Source organism: Mustelus asterias, chromosome 10 (assembly GCF_964213995.1).
Source record: "Mustelus asterias chromosome 10, sMusAst1.hap1.1, whole genome shotgun sequence".
Classification (NCBI taxonomy): Eukaryota; Metazoa; Chordata; class Chondrichthyes; order Carcharhiniformes; family Triakidae; genus Mustelus; species Mustelus asterias.
In genome coordinates this window covers 35721789-35743470 of record NC_135810.1, presented here as the reverse complement: position 1 = coordinate 35743470, position 21682 = coordinate 35721789, and the positions used below count along the sequence as shown (strand labels likewise).

Genomic DNA, 21682 nt, shown 5'->3' with positions numbered 1-21682 from the left:
AACCTATGCCCTCTAGTTTTAGACTCCCCTATCTTTGGGAAAAAATGTCGACTATCTCGCTGATCTATGCCCCTCGTTATTTTATAGACCTTATAAGATCACCTATGCTTCCTACGCTCCAGAGAAAAAAGTCCCAGTCTATCCAGCCTCTCCTTATAACTCAAACCATCAAGTACTGGTAACATCCGAAGTAAATCATTTCTGCACTCTTTCTAGTTTAATAATATCCTTTCTATAATACGGTGATCAGAACTGTACACAGTTCCTTTCTATAATAGGGTGACCAGAACTGTACACAGTTTTGGAGGAAAATGTAACTGGTTTGATTACAAAGTTTGCGGACGACACAAAGGTTGGTGGAATTGTGGATAGCGATGAACATCAAGAGGATACAGCAGGATATGGATCGGTTGGAGACTTGGGCGCAGAGATGGCAGATGGAGTTTAATCTGGACAAATGCGAGGTAATGCATTTTGGAAGGTCTCATACAGATGGGAAATATACAGTAAATGGCAGAACCCTGAAGAATATTGATAGGCAGAGGGATCTGGGTGTACAGGTACACAGGTCACTGAAGGTGGCAACGCAGGTGGAGAAGGTTGTCAAGAAGGCATACGGCATGCTTGCCTTCATCGGCCAGGGCATTGAGTTTAAAAGTTGTCAAGTCATATTGCAGCTTTATGGAACCTTAGTTAGGCCGCACTTGGAATATAATGTTCAATTCTGGTCATCACACTACCAGAAGGATGTGGTGGCTTTGGAGAGGGTACAGAAAAGATTTACCAGGATGTTGCCTGGTATTAGCCTGGGGAGGGCAAAAGCTATGAGGAGAGGTTGGAGAAACTTTGTTTGTTCTCACTGGAATGATGGAGGTTGAGGAATGACCTGATATAAGTCTACAAGATTATGAGGGGCATGGACAGAGTGGATAGTCAGAAGCTTTTTCCGAGGGTGGAAGCGTCAATTACTAGGGGGCATAGGTTTAAAATGCGAGGGGCAAGGTTTAAAGGAGATGTACAGGGCAAGTTTTTTATGCAGAGGGTGGTGGGTGCCTGGAACTCGCTGCCAGGTGAGGTAGTGGAGGCAGATACGATCGTGACTTTTAAGGGGCGTCTTGACAAATACATGAATAGGATGGGAATGGAGGGGTGTGGTCCCCGGAAGGGTAAGGGGTTTTAGTTCAGTCGGGCAGCATGATCGATGCAGGCTTGGAGGGCCGAAGGGCCTGTTCCTCTGCTGTAATTTTCTTTCTTCTTGTTAACAACTTCCACTCCATTTAAGCCTTTTATCCATATGGCAGTCCCAGTCTATGTTAGAAAAATTAAAATTGCCTACTGTGACATCCCTATTACTCCTGCAAGTTTCCCCAATCTCCCTGCATATTTTTTTTTCCAATTCGCGTTTACTATTTGGGGGCCTATAGGACAACTCCAATAAGGAATAACGTCACCATCCTCTTATTTCTTAGTTCCATCCACAAAGCCTCCGTTGATGACCCCTCGGTTACTTAATCTCTGACTACTACTGTGATGCTCCCCATAATCAAAAATACAACTCCTCTCTCCCACGCGCACACACACACACACACACACACACACACACACACACCCCCGCCCCCCCCACCGCACCCCAACCGTTTCCCACCAAAAGCACTTGTACCCTGGAACATTAAGCTGCCAGTCCTGTCCCTCCCTTAGCCATGTTTCAGTAATACCCATGCACCAATCCATGCCCTGAGGTCATCTGCCTTGCCCATCAGACCTCTTGCACTGAAATAAATGCAGTTTAATCTGGACTTCTCTTGCTCTCTGTCCTGCTTTTGGCTGACCCGTGTAGTACTAGGATTACTGACACTGCCTTTACTATTTAATGTGCTCTCTTTAACTTTTTTCTGTGCTGTCCTCAACCTTTTCTTCTGTCTCCCTACTGCTTTTGGGTCCCAACTATAAAATAGCTTTGTCCTGATTATCATCACAGACTCTGCTACAATGTCAAAGTTGGCGGGGGTGATCTTCACAAAAAAAAATGTAAGTGTCATAAAAATCTGAAAATGGAGCGGAGCAAAGCCAAAGTATGCCAGGGAAGCTGGCTGTTGTGCGCTCGGAGACCTCCTCCCACACTGCCCCACAGACATCGGACACCCCTTGGAAACCACAACACCCCTTGCATTGCCCCTCCCATTCCTTGCAAATCCCCTCCCCCTTGTATATTCCCCGCCATGGATACATCAGAAGATAGAAAAGGTGTGTAAGAAAGGCAAGGTTACAGTGACCATGGAGGACATCAATATGAAGGTGGACTGAGAAAGTCAGGTTGGTAGTGGATCCAAAGAAAAGGAATTTGTGGAATGCCATATGAGATCGCTTTTTGGAGAAGCTTGTAGTGCTGGCAATTGAGAATTTGGTGATGTGTAATGAAGCAGACTTGATAAGGGGGTTGAAGGTGAAGGAACCCTTAGGAGGCAGTGACCATAATATGACTGAGTTCACTCTGCAGTTTGAGAGGCAGAAGCTGGAATCCAATGTAACGGTATTGCAGTTGAGTTAAGGCAACTACAGAGGCATGAGGGAGGAGTTGGCTAGAGTTGATTGGGAGAGGAGCCTAGCAGAAAAGACAGTGGACCAGCAATGGAGGCGTTCTGGGAGTAATTCGGGAGAAACAGCAGAATTTCATCCCAAGGAAGAAGAAGCATGCTTAAGGGGAGGACGAAGCAACCATGGCTGACGAGGGAAGTCAGACAGCATAAAAGCAAAATAAAAAGCATACAATGTGACGAAGATTAGTGGGAAGCCAGGGCCTTTTAAAATCAACAGAGGACAACTAAAAAAGCAACAAGGGAAGGGGTGAGTATGGTGTGCATTACTAAGGAGAAGATGTGGGGAAGCTGAAAGGTCTGAAGGTGAATAAATCACCTGGACTACACCCCTGAATTCTGAAGGAGATGGCTGAAGAGATAGTGGAGGCATTAGTGGTGATCTTTCAGGAATCACTGGAGTCGGGGAGGGTTACAGAAGACTAGAAAAAACACTTGTCACATCCCTGATCCCAGCAATGAAAGGCTTGATGTATGAAGAGCGTTTGAAGACTCTGGGTCTGCACTCAATGGAGTTTAGAAGGATGAGGGGGATTTCATACTTACAGAATACTGAAAGGCCTGGATAGAGTGGACGTGAAAAATATGTTCCATTAGTAGGAGAGATTAGGATCCGAGAGCCCAGCCTCAGAGTTAAGAGACGACCCTTTAGAACCGAGATGAGAAGGAATTTCTTCAGCCAGAAGGTGGTGACCCTGTGGAATTCATTTCCACAGAAGGCTGCAGAGCAGCTTATTGAGTGTATTTGAGACAAATATAGATAGGTTCTTGATTGGTAAGGGGATCAAAGGTTATGGAAACAAGGTGAGAGAATGGTGTTGAGAAACATATCAGCCATGGCGGAGCAGACTTGATGGGCTGAATGGCCTGATTCTGCTCTGATATCTTATGGTCTTATGGGATTAGCACCCACCCCACTCAGGCCCCACCTCATTCAGGCCGCACGCCCTTGGCACTGCCCCGGCACACTTAAAGTGCCCAACTGAGTACTGTCAGGGTCAGCCATGCCTCCAACTACACAGGGTCTTCAGTGGTCTCCGATTCACTGGTGTGGCCATGGCACCTGGTCTCCATTGGTGAAGATCAGTAGAGATTCTGATACAATAGGGGGAAGATTCCAGGATGCTGGAAGATGCTGTGCAGAAGCAAGTTAAGCCCTTTTAACTCTCCTTAATCTTCCTGCACATGGCACATAACTCTGCAACTTACAGCACTTAAGGTGCAGATCCAGGTGGTACTTAAATGAGTTCAGGGTCTCTCTCTCCACCACCAACACAGGCAACCAATTCCAAACACCAACCGCCCTCTGAGTGAAAAGGTTTTTCCTCATGTCCTCTCTAATCCTTCTGCCGCTTATCTTGAATCTGATTTTGATTTGATTCATTATTGTCACATGTATTAATATGCAGTGGAAAGTATTGTTTCTTGTGCGTTATACAGACAAAGCATACTGTTGAGAGGCATAGATAGGGTGGACTCTCAGAGGCTTTTTCCCAGGGTGGAAATGGCTGCTACGAGAGGACACAGGTTTAAGGTGCTGGGGGGTAGGTACAGGGGAGATGTTAGGGGTACGTTTTTCACACACAGGGTGGTGGGCGAGTGGAATCGGCTGCCGTCAGTGGTGCTGGAGGCGAACTCAATAGGGTCTTTTAAGAGACTCCTGGATGAGTACATGGAGTTTAATAGGATGGAGGGTTATAGGTAGGTCTAGAAGGTAGGGATGTGTTCAGCACAACTTGTTGGCCGAAGGGCCTGTTTGTGTTGTGGTTTTTCTATGTTTCTATGTTCATAGAGAAAGAAATGAGAGAGTGCAGAATGTAGTGTTACAGTCATAGCTAGGGTGCAGAGAAAGATCAACTTAGTGCAAGGTAGGTCCATTCAAAAGTCTGATGGCAGCAGGGAAGAAGCTGTTCTTGAGTCGGTTGGTACATGACCTCAGACCTTTGTATCTTTTTCCCTTTAGAAGAAGGTGGAAGAGAGTATGTCCGGGGTGCGTGGGGTCCTTAATTATGCTGGCTGCTTTTCCAAGGCAGCGTGGACAGAGTCAATGGATGGGAGGTTGGTTGCGTGATGGACTGGTCTTCATGCATGACCCTTTATAGTATCTTACAGTCTTGGGCAGAGCAGGAGCCATACCAAGCTCTGATACAATCAGAAAGAATGCTTTCTATGGTGCATCTGTAGAAGTTGGTGAGAGTCGTAGTGGACATGCCAAATTTCCTCAGTCTTCTGAGAAAGTAGAGGCATTTGTGGGCGTTCTTAGCATTAGTGTTGGCATGGGGGGACCAGGACAGGTTGCTGGTGAGCTGGACTGCTAAAAACCTGAAGCTCTCAACAATTTCTACTTTGTCCCCATTGATGTCCCCATTGATGTAGACAGGGACATGCTCTCCACTATGCTTCCTGTGACCCTAGTTTTAGAACTCTCTGTCAAGGGAAAAGGTTCTCCCTGTCTACTCTCTCCCTACCCTTACAATTTTGTATACCTCAGTCATGTCGCCCCTCAGCCTTCTCTTTTCCACAGAAAACAACCCCAACCTAGAACAAAGAACAGCACAGCATCAAAACAGGCCCTCAGGCCTACCAAGCTTGCGCCGACACAAGACACCTTTCTAAATTAAAGACCTTTGCCTCTACGTGGTCATGTCCCTTTATTCCCTGCCTATTCATGTATTTGTCAAGATGCCTCTTAAACATTGCTATTGTATCTACTTCTACCACCTCCACTGGCAGCGTATTCCAGGCACTTATCACCCTCTGTGTAGAAAACTTGCCTCTCACATCTCCTTTAAACTTTCCCCCTTTTATTTTAAATCTATGTCCCCCAGCAATTGACATTTCTATCCAGGGAAAATACTTTGACTCTCCATTCTATCCATGCCTTTCATAATTTTGTAAACTTCTATCAGGTCACCCCTCAGCCTTCAGTGTTCAAATGAAAACAAACCAAGTTTGTCCAATCTCTCCTCATAGTTAATACCCTCCAAACCAGACAACATCCTGAAAAACCTTTTCTGTACCCTCTCCAAAGCCTTCACATCCTTCCAGTAGTGTGGTAACCAGACCTGTATGCTGTATTCCAAATGTGGCTGACCTGAAGTTCTATACAGCTGCAACTTGTCTTGCCAACTTTTACACTTTATGCCCTGACCGATGAAGGCAAGAATGCCATATGCCGCCTTGACCACCTTATCCACCTGCGTCGCCATTTACAGGGAACTGTGGATCTCTACGCCTAGATACCTCTGTATGTCAATGCTTCTAAGGGTTCTGCCATTCACTGTATACTTCACTCCTGCATTAGACCTTCCAAAATGCATCACCTTGCATTGGTCTAGAGTAAATTCCATCTGCCATTTCTCCGCCCAAGTCTCCAGCCTGTCTATAATCCTGCTGTTACCTCAAGCAATCCACCTCGCTATACGCAGCTCTTCCGATCTTTGTGTCGTCTGCAAACTTACTAACCAGAGCACCTACATTCTCCTCCAAATCATTTACATATATTGCAAACAACAGGAGTCCCAGCAATGGTCCCTGCAGAACACCACTGGTCACAGGTCTCCAGTCAGAAAAATACCCTTCCACCGCTACTCTCTATCTTCTGTGACCAACCAGTTTTTATCCATTTTACCAGCTCATGCGGAATCCCATGTGACTTCATCTTCTGTATCAGCCTGCCATAAGGGACATTGTCATAGGCCTTGCTAAAGTCCATGTAGACAACATCCACCACCCTGCCCTCAACAATTGTCTTTGTCACTTAATCAAAAAACTCCAACAGGTTTGTGAGACATGACCTTCTCCGAACAAAGCCATACTGCCAATCACTAATAAGTCCATATTTTTCCAAAAGTGAGTAAATCCTGTCCCTCAGTATATTTTCCAATAATTTCCCTAACCTTTCTGTACTCTCTCTCCAAAGTCCCCACATCCTTCTGGTAGTGTAGTGACCAGAACTGTATGCAGTATTTCAAGTGTGGTCTAACTGAAGTTCTCTAAAGCTGCAAAATAGGAACATAGAAAATAGAAGCAGGAGTATGCCATTCCAACCTTCGAGCCTGGTACGCCATTCATTTTGATTATGGCTGATCATCAAATGCAATATCCTGACCCTACCTGCCCTCTCCCACCACTGCCCCCCCCCCCCCTTTCCCCATATCCCTTTACCCCAAGAGCTATATCTAATTACTTCTTCAAACTACACAAAGTTTTGGCCTCAACTACTTTTGGTGGGAGTGAATTCCACAGATTCGTCACTGAGTAAAGAAATTTCTCCTGACCTCCGTCCTAAAAGGTTTACCCCTTATCCTCAAACTATGACCCCTAGTTCTCGACTCCCCTTCTGGACATTTGTGCAAACTCACAACCTACTGCGCAGAAGTGCATCTCGCAGGTGATGGATGTCTTGATTCTTAGAACTGCCACCTGCTTTTCTACTGGTGAGAAATAAAAACAAAAAATGCTGGAATAAGTCAACAATTCTGGCACTGTCTTTGGAGAGAGAAATAAAGAATCATAGAATCCCTATAGTGCAGAAAGAGGACATTCAGCCCATCAAGTCTGCACCGACTCTCCGAAAGGGCATCCAACCCAGGCTTCCCCTCCATTTATCATGATGTGGAGATGGCGGCATTGGACTGGGGTAGGCACAGTAAGAAGTCTCACAGCACCAGATTAAATTCCAACAGATTTATTTGGAATCACAAGCTGACAGAGTGCTGCTCCTTCATCAGGCGAGTGAAGAGGTAGGTTTCATAAACATGACATCTATAGACAGACACAATTGCAAGATAATGGTTGGAATGTGAGTCTTTTCTGGTCATCAAGTCTTTACAGGTACCGACAGTGCGAGTGGAGAGAGGGATAATCACAGGTTAAAGAGATGTGAATTGCCTCAAACCAGGACCTCCGATCTTCGGGTAAGTTTTCTCCAAGGCGGCCTTCAAGACGCACGACAACGCAGAATCGCAGAGCAGAAATTGCCAAGTTCCGCACGCATGAGGACGGCCTCAACTGGGATCTTGGGTTCATGTCACACTACATGTAACCCCCACAATTTTGCCTGGGCTTGCAAAATGCCACAAACTGTCCTGGTTTGAGACAATTCACACCTCTTTAACCTGTGATTATCCCTCTCTCACTCGCACTGTCTGTACCTGTAAAGACTTGATTACCTGAAAAGACTTGCATTCCAACCATTATCTTGCAATTGTTTCTTTATCTGTATATGCCGTGTTTGTGAAACCTACCTCTCCACTCACCTAATGAAGGAGCAGTGCTGTGAAAGCTTGTGATCCCAAATAAACTTGTTGGACTTTAACCTGATGTTGTGAGACTTCTTACTGTGTCCATTTATCATGGCTAATCCATCTAACCTATACATTCTTGGCACGAAAGGGTAATTTACCATAGCCAAATCACCTAACCTGCACATGTTTGGACTTAGAATTAACATTTTGCGCCTGTGTGACTACTTATCATATTGCTACTGATTGAGCCCTATCAGGTTCTTACTGGACTCCCAGAGATACAGAGAGAAATAGGTTGTACAAAAATGAGCAGAATTCATCAATCAAAGTGATTCCACCCCTTTAATGATCAACTAATATGCAAACACTAGAATGTGCTGCTCTAAGAAATAGTTCCAAAAACACTCTACAAACTAATTTTCCAGACTACCTTTGCCAATCTGATTCATTGCAAAGATGAGGGATTTTAGTTACAAGATTAGGTTGGAGAAGATGGGGTTGTTACTTTGGGGCAAAGGAAGTTGAAGAAAGATCTGATATAGGTAGCAAGAATATAGTAGGTCCAGATGATATAAGGGGGAAAAAAAGCTTGTTCCTATTAGCTGGGGGAGCATTGTGGGCTGAGCGACTATAATTGCATAAGATTTTGGATAGTTATTGTTGTGAAGTTAGTGTTTGTAAATTTTTTTAAAAATTGTAAAATGCTAAGAGCTGTAAAATTGCATGATCTGTTTAAAAGGTAATTTTAGGTAAGATGCAGGTGCATATCTGGTACACAGACTGAAACATTGTATTGAGAGGCTAGGCAGTAGTGTTGCCAAGATACTTTTTGAAGTTTGCCCAATCCGTTTAAACTAGGCATTTGAATAACATCAGCCTATTAGATTTGAATTTCATGTTTTGGTAACCTGTAAACCAATCCTATTGTGGGGATGTTGCTGTGTCATCAGGGGGTGTAAGAGACAGAGGCAGTGGCAAACTGGAGGAGAAGAGCACCTGCCGAATGACAGCTTAGCACAGCTCTCAAAGAGAGAGAAACTGGTTGGTTCTCATAACTGCATTTATGTCTTAAAAGAAAGTCTCATCTCATAGAATCCATAGCATTCTAGAATCGCTACAGTACATAAGGAGGCCATTCGGTCCATTGAGTCTGTACCGACCACAAACCCACCCAGGCCATATTCCTGTAAACCCACGCATTTACCCTGCTAATCCCCCTGACACTGGGGTCAATTCAACACGGCCAATCAACCTAACACGCACATCTTTGGACTGTGGGGGGGAAGCTGGAGCACCCGGAGGAAACCCACTCACACACGGGAAGAAAGTGCAAATAGTGAAGCAAAAGAAGCCAGCGATTCCAGAAGACTACTAACCTGGTTGTATTTTGAGAGTGACTAAAAATTCTATCTTTTTGTTAATAAGTGTGAATTGCATTTATCTAAACAACATTCTGTTAGAATAGTGTTTTATTTGGTTTGTTAATAGTTTAGTTAACCTGTTCACTGTTAGTTAAATAAATAAAGTGATACTTGTTGATTTTACAGAGAGTCTCTCAGGTAATTATTTTGATTTAATTTTGATTTAAAGTTGCTGAAGCGCAGATAGTACTACTTCTCATACACATTTTAACAGATTATGAAGGGAGGTATTCCTCTTTGAGTGGTTAAGTGTTAGTTCTCAGAGAGGAGATCAGTTCTGGTCACCCTATATTAGAAAGGATATTATTAAACTAGAAAGAGTGCAGTAAAGATTTACTAGGATGCTACCAGGACTTGATGGTTTGAGTTATAAGGAGAGGCTGGATAGACTGGGACCTTTTTCTCTGGAGCATAAGAGGCTTAGGGGTGATCTAAAAGAGATCTATAAAATAATGAGGGGCATAAATCAGCTAGATAAATATCTTTTCCCAAAGGTAGGGGAGTCTAAAACTAGAGGGCATACATTTAAAGTGAGCGGGGAAAGATACAAAAGGGTCCAGAGGGGCAATTGTTTTCACTCACAAGGTGGTGACTGTCTAGAACAAGCTGCCAGAGGTAGTAGTAAAGGCGGGTACAATTTTGTCTTTTAAATAGCATTTAGACATTTACATTGTTAAGATGGCTATGGAGGGATTTGGGCCAAGTGCGGGTAAATGGGACTAGATTAGTGATTTTAAAAAAAAAAGGAGGCATAGACAAGCTGGGCCAAAAGGGCCTGTTTCCGTGCTGTAAACCCCCATGACTCTATGACTGTGGCACAGTGGTTAGTACTGCTGCCTCACAGCTCCAGGGACCTGGGTTTGATTTCCGGCTTGGGTCACTGTCTGTGTGCAGTTTGCACATTCGCCCCGTGTCTGTGCAGGTTTCCTCCGGATGATCTGGTTTCCTCCCGCAGTCCAAGGATGTGCAAATTAGGTGCATTGGCTATGCTAAATTGCCCTTTAGTGTCCGGGATGCGTAGGTTAGAGGGATTAGCAGGGTAAATATTTGGAGTTACAGGGATAGGGCATGGGTGGGATTGTGGTTGGTGCAGACTCGATGGGCCGAATGGCCTCCTTCTGCACTGTAGGGATTCTGTGACTCTATGAGTCTCTATAAGACCCCTATAAGATCAACCCGAAGCTTCCTATGCTCCACAGAAAAAGGTCCCAGTCTATCCAGCCTTTCCTTTTAACACAAATCATCAAGTCCCGGTAACATCCGAGTAAACCTTTTCTGCATTTTTTCTAGTTTAATAATATCCTTTCTACAATAGGGTGACCAGAACTGTACATGGCATTCCAAGTGTGGCCTTACCAATGTAATTATTTTGATTTAGTTTTGATTTAAAGTTGCTGAAGCGCAGATAGTACTACTTCTCACACACATTTTAACAGATTATGAAGGGAGGTATTCCTCTTTGAGTGGTTAAGTGTTAGTTCTCAGAGAGGGGATCAGTTCTGGTCACCCTATATTAGAAAGGATATTATTAAACTAGAAGGAGTGCAGTAAAGATTTACTAGGATGCTACCAGGACTCGCTGGCTTCTTTTGCTTCACTATTTGCACTTTCTTCCCGTGTGTGAGTGGGTTTCCTCCGGGTGCTCCAGCTTCCCCCCCACAGTCCAAAGATGTGCGTGTTAGGTTGATTGGCCGTGTTGAATTGACCCCAGTGTCAGGGGGATTAGCAGGGTAAAAGCGTGGGTTTACAGGAATATGGCCTGGGTGGGTTTGTGGTCGGTACAGACTCAATGGACCAAATGGCCTCCTTCTGTACTGTAGCGATTCCAGAATTCTATAGAATGTCTTATGGAACTTCAACATGACGTCCCAACTCCTGTATTCAGAGTTCTAACCAATGCAACCAAGCATGCTGAATGCATTCTTCACCATTCTGTCCACCTGTGTCTCCACTTTCAAGGAGTTATGAACTTGTACCCCTCGACCTCTTTGTTCTACAACACTCCCCAATGCCCTTCCATTAATTGAGTAAGTCCTGCCCTGGTTTGATCTACCAAAATGCATCACCTCACATTTATCTAAATTAAACTCCATCTGCCATTCATCAGCCCATTGGCCCGATTGATCAAGATCCCGCTGCAATCTGAGATAACCTTCACTGTCCACTATGCCAATCTTGGTGTCATCTGCAAACCTACTAACCATATTCTCATCCAAATCATTAATATAAATGACAAATAACAGTGGACCCAGCACTGATCCCTGAGACACACCACTGGTCATAGGCCTCCAGTTTGAAAAACAATCCTCTACAACCACTCTCTGTCTTCTGTCATCCAGCCAATTTTATATCCATTTGGCTACCTCACTCTGGATCCAATGAGATTTAATCTCATGCAACAACCATGCAGTACCTTGTGAAAAGCCTTGCTAAACTCCATGTAGACAACATCAACTGTACAGCCCTCATTGACCTTCTTGGTTACCCCTTCAAAAAACTTAATCAAATTTGTGAGACATGATTTTCCACTCACAAAGCCAGGCTCAAAATGAAAAGGGAGGGCAAACAATTCCAGAGCTTGCTGGATGAAATAGGAGATAAATTTTCAGATAGGAAGAAAATGTGTATTTGGGTAGAAAATACAGTTGAGAACCAAAAGGAATACAGAAGGGGGCGGCGAAGAAGCACATTGGAGAGGAGTGGAGGGATTATGAGGAAAGGCTGGCAGCCAACATGAAGGGGAACACAAAAGTCTTCTGTGGACATAGAAATAATAAAAGGCTGGCAAAAGAAAGAGTAGGGGAGGCTGGGGGCATGACTGAGGTATTAAATCAATTCTTTGCATCTGTTTTTACCAAGGAGGTAGATTCTACACAGGCCATGGTGACAAATGGGGAATCTCTGCCTTTAGAAGGTTTCAAAATTGATAAGAAGGAAGTAAATACTGAAATGGTCAAAAGAGATGCATCCAAAAATATTGAAAGAAGTGGAATTTTTTAGAAAGCTGATTGTTCGTTGACTTTTTTTTAAAAAAGCCTGAAGAGAAAAAAATTCAGGGCCCTTGAAAATTGAGGAGAGTTGGCAAGCTCAGTCTCTCTTATAGAGAGCAACAACATGATGGACAACATTTCTTCCATTTGGTGGTATAACTAATCAAAGATTCCATGATTTTAACATTGTTGTATCTAACAGTTACAAATTTAAAAATATTTTTAAAAAAATAGAATGTCTCAGATGCTGGAAATCCAAAATAAAAAATAAAATGTTGGGAATATATTCACACCTTGGGCAGCATCTGTGGAGAGAGAAACGTTTAGCTCAGTTTAGATGAAAAGTCACAGATCTGAAACATTGGCCAGAAACTTTCCGGCTGATCACACTGGTGGGACCTTCTGGTCCCGCCGACAGCACACTCTTGCTGAATTTCCTGGCAGCAAGGAGTGCATTCAACAGGATACAGTCTGGTCGGTACAGACTCGATGGGCCAAATGGCCTCCTTCTGTACTGTCGGGCTTCTATGATATTCTGCTGACAATGGCAGGACCAGAAAATCCCTCCACCGTCCAACAGCAGGTTGCCTTCTGCCGCCACAAAACATGCAGCGGATTGAGTGGATTGAGCCCGTTAGCTCTGCTGCTATCTGCACAGGTTTTTATTTAACCATTCAGCTATTTCATTGGCATCAAATTTTACTGGGTTCTTAGTATGTGTTTGTGTTTGACATATCACAGAGAAGGTGGTGCTGGAAGTCTTAAAACGCATCAAGGTAGATAAATCCCCAAGACCTGATGAAGTGTATCCCAGGACATTGTGGGAGGCTAGGGAGGAAATTGCGGGTCCCCTGCCGAGATATTTGAATCATCAATTGTCACGGGTGAGGTGCCTGAAGATTGGAGAGTGACAAATGTTGTGCCTTTGTTTAAAAAGGGCTGCAGGGAAAAGCCTGGGAACTACAGGCCAGTGAGCCTCACATCTGTGGTGGGTAAATTGTTGGAAGGTATTTTGAGAGACGGGATCTACAGGCACTTAGAGATGCAGGGACTGATTAGGGACAGTCAGCATGGCTTTGTGAGTGGAAAATCATGTCTCACAAATTTAATTGAGTTTTTTGAAGAGGTAATCAAGAAGGTAGATGAGGACAGTGCAGTTGATGTTGTCTACATGGGCTTTAGCAAGGCCTTTGACAAGGTACCGCATGGTAGGTTGTTGCATAAGGTTAAATCTCACGGGATCCAGGGTGAGGTATCTAAATGGATACAAAATTGGCTTCTTGACAGAAGCCATTTGGTTGTAGAGAGGGTTGCAGAGGGTTATTTTTCAAACTGGAGGCCTGTGACCAACGGTGTGCCTCAGGGATCAGTGCTGGGCCCACTGTTATTTGTCATTTATATTAATGATTTAGATGAGAATATACGAGGCATGGTTAGTAAGTTTGCAGATGACACTAAGATTGGTGGCATAGTGGACAGTGAAGAAAGTTATCTCCAATTGCAACGGGATCTTGATCAATTGGGCCAGTGGGCTGACGAATGGCAGATGGAGTTTAATTTGGACAAATGCGAGGTGATGCATTTTGGTAGATTGAACCAGGGCAGGACTTACTCAGTTAATGGTAGGGCGTTGGGGAGAGTTACAGAACAAAGAGATCTAGGGGTACATGTTCATAGCTCCTTGAAAGTGGAGCCACAGGTGGACAGTGATGAAGAAGGCATTCGGCATGCTTGGTTTCATCGGTCAGTACATTGAATACAGGAGTTGGAATGTCTTGTTGAAGTTGTGCAAGACATTGATAAGGCCACACTTGGAATACTGTGTGCAATTCTGGTCACCCTATTATAGAAAGGATATTATTAAACTAGAAAGAGTGCAGAAAAGATTTACTAGGATGCTACCGGGACTTGATGGTTTGAGTTATAAGGAGAGGCTGCATAGACTGGGACTTTTTTCTCTGGAGCGTAGGAGGCTGAGGGGTGATCTTATAGAGGTCTATAAAATAATGAGAGGCACAGATCAGCGAGATAGTCAATATCTTTTCCCAAAGGTAGGGGAGTCTAAAACTAGAGGGCATAGGTTTAAGGTGAGAGGGGAGAGATACAAAAAAGTCTGGAACAAGCTGCCAGAGGTAGGAGTAGAGGCCGGTACAATTTTGTCTTTTAAAAAGCATTTAGATAGTTACATGGGTGAAATGGGTACAGAGGGATATGGGCCAAATGCGGGCAATTGGGATTAGCTTAGGGGTTTTTTAAAAAAAAAGGGCGGCATGGGTAAGTTGGGCCGAAGGGTCTGTTTCCATGCTGTGAACCTCTATGACTCTATGACATACTCAGCAATAAATTCTTATCATTTCAGGGAAAGGTTGATTTGCTACATAATAGGTTATACATTATATAGAATTACATTGAATGTGCCCCACAAGAATAAACTGTTTGTCTCAACTGCCACTTGCAGATATTTTATACCCCACACTTTAAGATCACAATTACTCTAGGGTAGCAATCTCTGGACTACTCCCAGTGCCACGTGCTAGTGAGGCTAGAAACAGGGAGACTGCACAGCTGAACGCGTGGCTAAAGGACTGGTGCAGGAGGGAGGGTTTCGAATTCGTAGATCACTGGGAAGTCTTCAAGAGAGGATGGCACCTGTACGAGAAGGACGGGTTGCACCTAAACTGGAGGGGTACGAATATCCTAGCTGGGAGTTTTGCTAGTGTGGTTCGGGTGGGTTTAAACTAATGTGGCAGGGGGGTGGGGATCAGAACAATAGGTCAATAAGCATAGGGGCTGGGGACGAGGTTGGGGCCAAGACAAGGCTATCTAAGAGGAAGAGCATTCTGGGGGAGGATGACCTCAGTGGGCTTGGAGGTCTGGAGTGCATCTGCTTCAAAGCAAGGAGCGTCACGGGCAAGACAGACGAGCTTAGAGCCTTAATGCTTGCGCGGAACTTGGATGTGGTTGCAGTGACGGAGCTTTGGTTAAAAGGACAGGACTGGCAGCTGAATATTCCGGGGTACAAGTGTTTTAGGTGAGACAGAGGAGGGGTGAGGAGAAGTGGGGGAGTAGCAATGCTGGTTCGGGAGCATATTACAGCGGTACAGAGGATGGACGATATGGAAGGGTCAGGTAACAAGTCACTGTGGGTGGAGCTCAGAAACAGGAAGGGCGCAGTCACTATGCTGGGGTTATACTACAGGCCTCCCAACAGCCCACGGGAAGTTGAGGAACGGATATATAAGGAGATTCTGGACAGGTGCAGAAAAAATAGGGTTGTTGTAGTAGGAGACTTTAATTTCCCTCACATAGATTGGAAATCGCTTAGGGCTGGGGGCCTGGACGGGGAAGAATGCATACAGGAAGGCTCTTTGGAACAATGTGTTGACAGTCCAACTAGAGTGGGGGCTATAGTGGACCTAGTACTGGGGAATGAGCCCCGTCAGGTCATCAAAGTTGCAGATGGGGAACATGTGGCAAATAGTGACCACAATTCTGTAAACTTTAGGATAGTAATGGAAAAAGATGAGTGTTGTCCTATGGGTAAGGTGCTGAATTGGCGGAAGGCTAACTACAGCCGGATTAGGCAGGATTTGATGGCTGTTGATTGGGAGAGGCTGTTTGAGGGTAGATCCACATTTGGCATGTGGGAGTCTTTTAAGGAGCAGTTGACAGGACTGCAGGACAGGCATGTGCCTGTAAAGAGGAAGGATAGGAAATGTAGGATTCGAGAGCCGTGGATAACCAGTGAAATTGTGGGTCTAATCAAAAAGAAAAAAGAGGCATACATGAGGTCCAGGCAGTTAAAAACAGATGGAGCACTGGAGGAATACAGAGAAAATAGTAAAGAACTCAAACAGGGAGTTAGAAGGGCAAAAAGGGGCCACGAAATGTCCTTGGCAGACAGGATTAAGGAGAATCCTAAGGCATTTTATACATACGTTAGGAACAAGAGGGTTGTTCGGGAAAGAATCGGACCTCTCCGGGACAAAGGAGGGGAATTATGCTTCGAACCAAAGGAAGTAGGTGAGATCCTAAACGAATACTTTGCATCAGTATTCACAAAGGAGAGGGACATGTTGACTGGTAGTGTCTCAGAGAGATGTGTTGACCCGTTAGAAAAAATCTCAATTACAAGGGAGGGAGTGTTAGGTTTTTTAGGAAACATTAAGACAGACAGATCCCAAGGGCTGGACGGCATCTATCCGAGACTCCTCAGGGAGGCGAGAGATGCAATTGCTGGGCCTCTAACAGAAATCTTTGTCTCTTCACTGGACACAAGTGAGGTCATGATGTGGAGATGCCGGCGTTGGACTGGGGTAAACACAGTAAGAAGTTTAACAACACCAGGTTAAAGTCCAACAGGTTTATTTGGTAGCAAAAGCCACACAAGCTTTCGGAACTGCAAGCCCCTTCTTCAGGTGAGTGGGAATTCTGTTCACAAACAGAGCATATAAAGACACAAACTCAATTTACATGAATAATGGTTGGAATGCGAATACTTACAACTAATCAAGTCTTTAAGAAACAAAACAATGTGAGTGGAGAGAGCATCAAGACAGGCTAAAAAGATGTGTATTGTCTCCAGACAAGACAGCCAGTGAAACTCTGTGGGGGTTACAAATAGTGGGACATGAACCCAATATCCCGGTTGAGGCCGTCCTCGTGTGTGCGGAACTTGGCTATCAGTTTCTGCTCAGCGACTCTGCGCCGTCGTGTGTCGCGAAGGCCGCCTTGGAGAACGCTTACCCGAATATCAGAGGCCGAATGCCCGTGACCGCTGAAGTGCTCCCCAACAGGAAGAGAACAGTCTTGCCTGGTGATTGTCGAGCGGTGTTCATTCATCCGTTGTCGCAGCGTCTGCATAGTTTCCCCAATGTACCATGCCTCGGGACATCCTTTCTTGCAGCGTATCAGGTAGACAACGTTGGCCGAGTTGCAAGAGTATGTACCGTGTACCTGGTGGATGGTGTTCTCACATGAGATGATGGCATCTGTGTCGATGATCCGGCACGTCTTGCAGAGGTTGCTGTGGCAGGGTTGTGTGGTGTCATGGTCACTGTTCTCCTGAAGGCTGGGTAGTTTGCTGCGGACAATGGTCTGTTTGAGGTTGTGCGGTTGTTTGAAGGCAAGAAGTGGGGGTTTGGGGATGGCCTTGGCGAGATGTTCGTCTTCATCAATGACATGTTGGAGGCTCCGGAGGAGATGCCGTAGCTTCTCCGCTCCGGGGAAGTACTGGACAACGAAGGGTACTCTGTCCACTGTGTCCCGTGTTTGTCTTCTGAGGAGGTCGGTGCGGTTTTTCGCTGTGGCGTGTTGGAACTGTTGATCAATGAGTCGAGCACTATATCCTGTTCTTATGAGGGCATCTTTCAGCGTCTGGAGGTAGAACATAGAACATAGAACAGTACAGCACAGAACAGGCCCTTCGGCCCACGATGTTGTGCCGAGCTTTATCTGAAACCAAGATCAAGCTATCCCACTCCCTATCATCCTGGTGTGCTCCATGTGCCTATCCAATAACCGCTTAAATGTTTCTAAAGTGTCTGACTCCACTATCACTGCAGGCAGTCCATTCCACACCCCAACCACTCTCTGCGTAAAGAACCTACCTCTGATATCCGTCCTGTATCTCCCACCACGAACCCTATAGTTATGCCCCCTTGTAATAGCTCCATCCACCCGAGGAAATAGTCTTTGAACGTTCACTCTATCTATCCCCTTCATCATTTTATACACCTCTCTTAAGTCTCCCCTCAGCCTCCTCCGCTCCAGAGAGAATAGCCCTAGCTCCCTCAACCTTTCCTCATATGACCTACCCTCCAAACCAGGCAGCATCCTGGTAAATCTCCTCTGCACTCCTTCCAGCGCTTCCACATCCTTCCTATAGTGAGGTGACCAGAACTGCACACAATATTCCAAATGTGGTCTCACCAAGGTCCTGTACAGTTGCAGCATAACCCCACGGCTCTTAAACTCCAACCCCCTGTTAATAAAAGCTAACACACTACAGGCCTTCTTCACAGCTCTATCCACTTGAGTGGCAACCTTTAGAGATCTGTGGATATGGACCCCAAGATCTCTCTGTTCCTCCACAGTCTTCAGAACCCTACCTTTGACCCTGTAATCCACATTTAAATTTGTCCTACCAAAATGAATCACCTCACATTTATCAGGGTTAAACTCCATTTGCCATTTTTCAGCCCAGCTTTGCATCCTATCTATGTCTCTTTGCAGCCTACAACAGCCCTCCACCTCATCCACTACTCCACCAATCTTGGTGTCATCAGCAAATTTACTGATCCACCCTTCAGCCCCCTCCTCTAAGTCATTAATAAAAATCACAAAGAGCAGAGGACCAAAGGTGTCTGTTGCGATCCTCCTCATCCGAGCAGATCCTGTGTGTACGGAGGGCTTGTCCGTAGGGGGTGGCTTCTTTTACGTGTTTTGGGTGGAAGCTGGAGAAGTGGAGCATCGTGAGGTTATCCGTGGGCTTGCGGTACAGTGAGGTGCTGAGGTGACCGTCCTTAATGGAGATGCGTGTGTCCAAGAATGCAACCGATTCCGGAGAGTAGTCTATGGTATTGGGTTCATGGCACACTATTTGTAACCCCCACAGAGTTTCACTGGCTGTCTTGTCTGGAGACAATACACATCTTTTTAGCCTGTCTTGATGCTCTCTTCACTCGCATTGTTTTGTATCTTAAAGACTTGATTAGTTGTAAGTATTCACATTCCAACCATTATTCATGTAAATTGAGTTTGTGTCTTTATATGCTCTGTTTGTGAACAGAATTCCCACTCACCTGAAGAAAGGGCTTGGAGCTCCGAAAGCTTGTGTGGCTTTTGCTACCAAATAAACCTGTTGGACTTTAACCTGGTGTTGTTAAACTTTTCACAAGTGAGGTCCCAGAGGATTGGAGGATAGCAAATGTGGTCCTGTTATTTAAGAAGGGTAGCAAGGATAACCCGGGTAATTATAGGCTGGTGAGCTTGACGTCCATGGTAGGGAAGTTGTTGGAGAAGATTCTTAGAGAAAGGATATATGCGCATTTAGAACTGAATAATCTCATTAGCGGTAGACAGCATGATTTTGTACGAGGGAGGTCATGCCTCACAAATTTGGTTGAGTTTTTTGAGGAGGTGACAAAAACGATTGACGAGGGAAGGGCCGTGGATTCTGTATGGATTTTAGTAAAGCGTTTGACAAGGTCCCTCGTGGCAGGCTGGTGCAAAAGGTTAAATCTCACGGGATAAAAGGTGAGGTCGCTAGATGGGTGGAGAACTGGCTTAGCCATAGAAAGAAGTTTAACAACACCAGGTTAAAGTCCAACAGGTTTATTTGGTAGCAAATACCATTAGCTTTCGGAGCGCTGCTCCTTCGTCAGATAGAGTGGAAATCAGAGCAGATTTCTATTCCATCTGACGAAGGAGCAGCGCTCCGAAAGCTAATGGTATTTGCTAACAAATAAACCTGTTGGACTTTAACCTGGTGTTAAAACTCTTACTGTGTTCACCCCAGTCCAACGCCGGCATCTCCACATCATGATTAGCCATAGAAGACAGAGGGTAGCACTGGAGGGGTCTTTTTCCGGTTGGAGGTCTGTGACTAGTGGTGTTCCGCAGGGCTCTGTACTGGGACCTCTACTGTTTGTGATATATATAAATGATTTGGAGGAAGATGTAGTTAGTGTGATCAGTAAGTTTGCGGACGACACACTGATTCCTGGAGCTGCAGATAGTGATGAACATTGTCAGAGAATACAACAGGATATAGATAGGCTGGAACATTGGGCGGAGAAATGGCAGATGGAATTTAACCAGATAAATGCGAAGTGATGCATTTCGGTAGATCTAATGTAAGGGGGAGCTATACAATAAATGACAGAACCATCAGGAGTATAGACACACAGAAGGACCTGGGTGTACAAGTCCACAGATCCTTAAAGGCGGCAGCACAGGTGGAGAGGGTGGTCAAGAAGGCATATGGCATGCTAGCCTTTATTGGACGGGGCATGGAATATAAAAGTTGGCATATGATGTTGCAGCTGTATAGAACGATGGTTAGGCCACATTTGGAGTACTGTGTCCAGTTCTGGTCGCCACACTACCAGAAGGACGTGGAGGCTTTGGAGAGAGTACAGAGAAGGTTTACCAGGATGTTGCCTGGTATGGAGGGTCTTAGCTATGAGGAGAGATTGGGTAAACTGGGGTTGTTCTCCCTGGAAAGACGGAGGATGAGGGGCGACCTAATAGAGGTGTATAAAATTATGAAGGGCATAGTTAGAGTGAACAGTGGGAAGCTTTTTCCCAGGTCAGAGGTGACGAACACAAGGGGTCACGGGTTCAAGGTGAGGGGGGCAAGGTTCAACACAGATGTCAGGGGGACGTATTTTACACAGAGGGTGCTGGGGGCCTGGAATGCACTGCCAAGCAAGGTGATTGAGGCGGACACACTGGGATCGTTTAAGACTTATCGAGATAACCACATGAACAGACTGGGAATAGAGGGGATACAAAAGAATGGTCTAGTTGGGCACATGAGCGGCGCAGGCTTGGAGGGCCGAAGGGCCTGTTCCTGTGCTGTATTGTTCTTTGTTCTTTGTACTTATCTTTATAGCATATTTTTTCTGTACTAGCAGAAATATAATTAGCATTTCTGGGTATTCATGTTCTTGCATGTTTTGACAATGAAAATGAGTTGCATAGCTTACTCTGGTGAATACTATATCGTTAACAGAAAGCCAGCTCTAAGAAAGTGCGTATTTCAGGATATGGTGTTGAACTTGCTATTAAAAGTACAGAATACAAAGCGGTGGATGACACTCGGTTTGAAGGTATGTGTCTTCCTCTTTCTTCTACACACAAAATATGTTCAAGCTTGGTTGTTGAGGTAAATATTTCAGTTGAACCTTTTTCTATTTGTACTGCTCATGCTGGGATATTTTTATGCAGCTGTTTCATGAGATGTCAAGTTTCAGGTAAAGTCCAGTGTTTTTAAAGTATGTAGCTGTCCACTTTATTTCTATAGAGTTGCTCAAAAAGTAAAAACCACTGATGACACTGGCACCTTGAATACAATAGCAATCCTGTTCAGAAATACATTTACCTGCAGAAAGCCCAAGAAGTTAAAATTCTTATAATTCCTTTTTAAAAATTTAAACACATATAACACATCTTTTATGGGACATGATCATTGGTCTTTGTGTCAGTGCATTCACTGCTACTGCCACCGCTTCCCAGGCCACATTGCCGGCCTGACTCCTGGGTTGTCAACTAACTTAGGGGAACAGGATGACCCGCCTCTCCTCCACTATACCCAGCAGCCATCCGAACTCTCCCTCTGTGAACCATGGGGCTACCCTGTATGGTACCACCTTCCTGTCATGACTGCTTGTGGGTGCAGCAGGAGCATTTAAATGCAGCTCACC

General features: G+C 44.9%; 1 protein-coding gene across 1 annotated transcript in view; it reads left to right on the top strand.

The window, feature by feature from the left end:
* Window positions 1–21682, top strand: part of uggt2 (UDP-glucose glycoprotein glucosyltransferase 2) — a 608113-nt gene that overhangs the window by 117379 nt on the left and 469052 nt on the right. The window contains exon 7 of the mRNA XM_078221650.1: window positions 20992–21088. Within this exon, the coding sequence (XP_078077776.1) occupies window positions 20992–21088 (97 nt within the window). The remainder of the gene's footprint in view (window positions 1–20991; window positions 21089–21682) is intronic.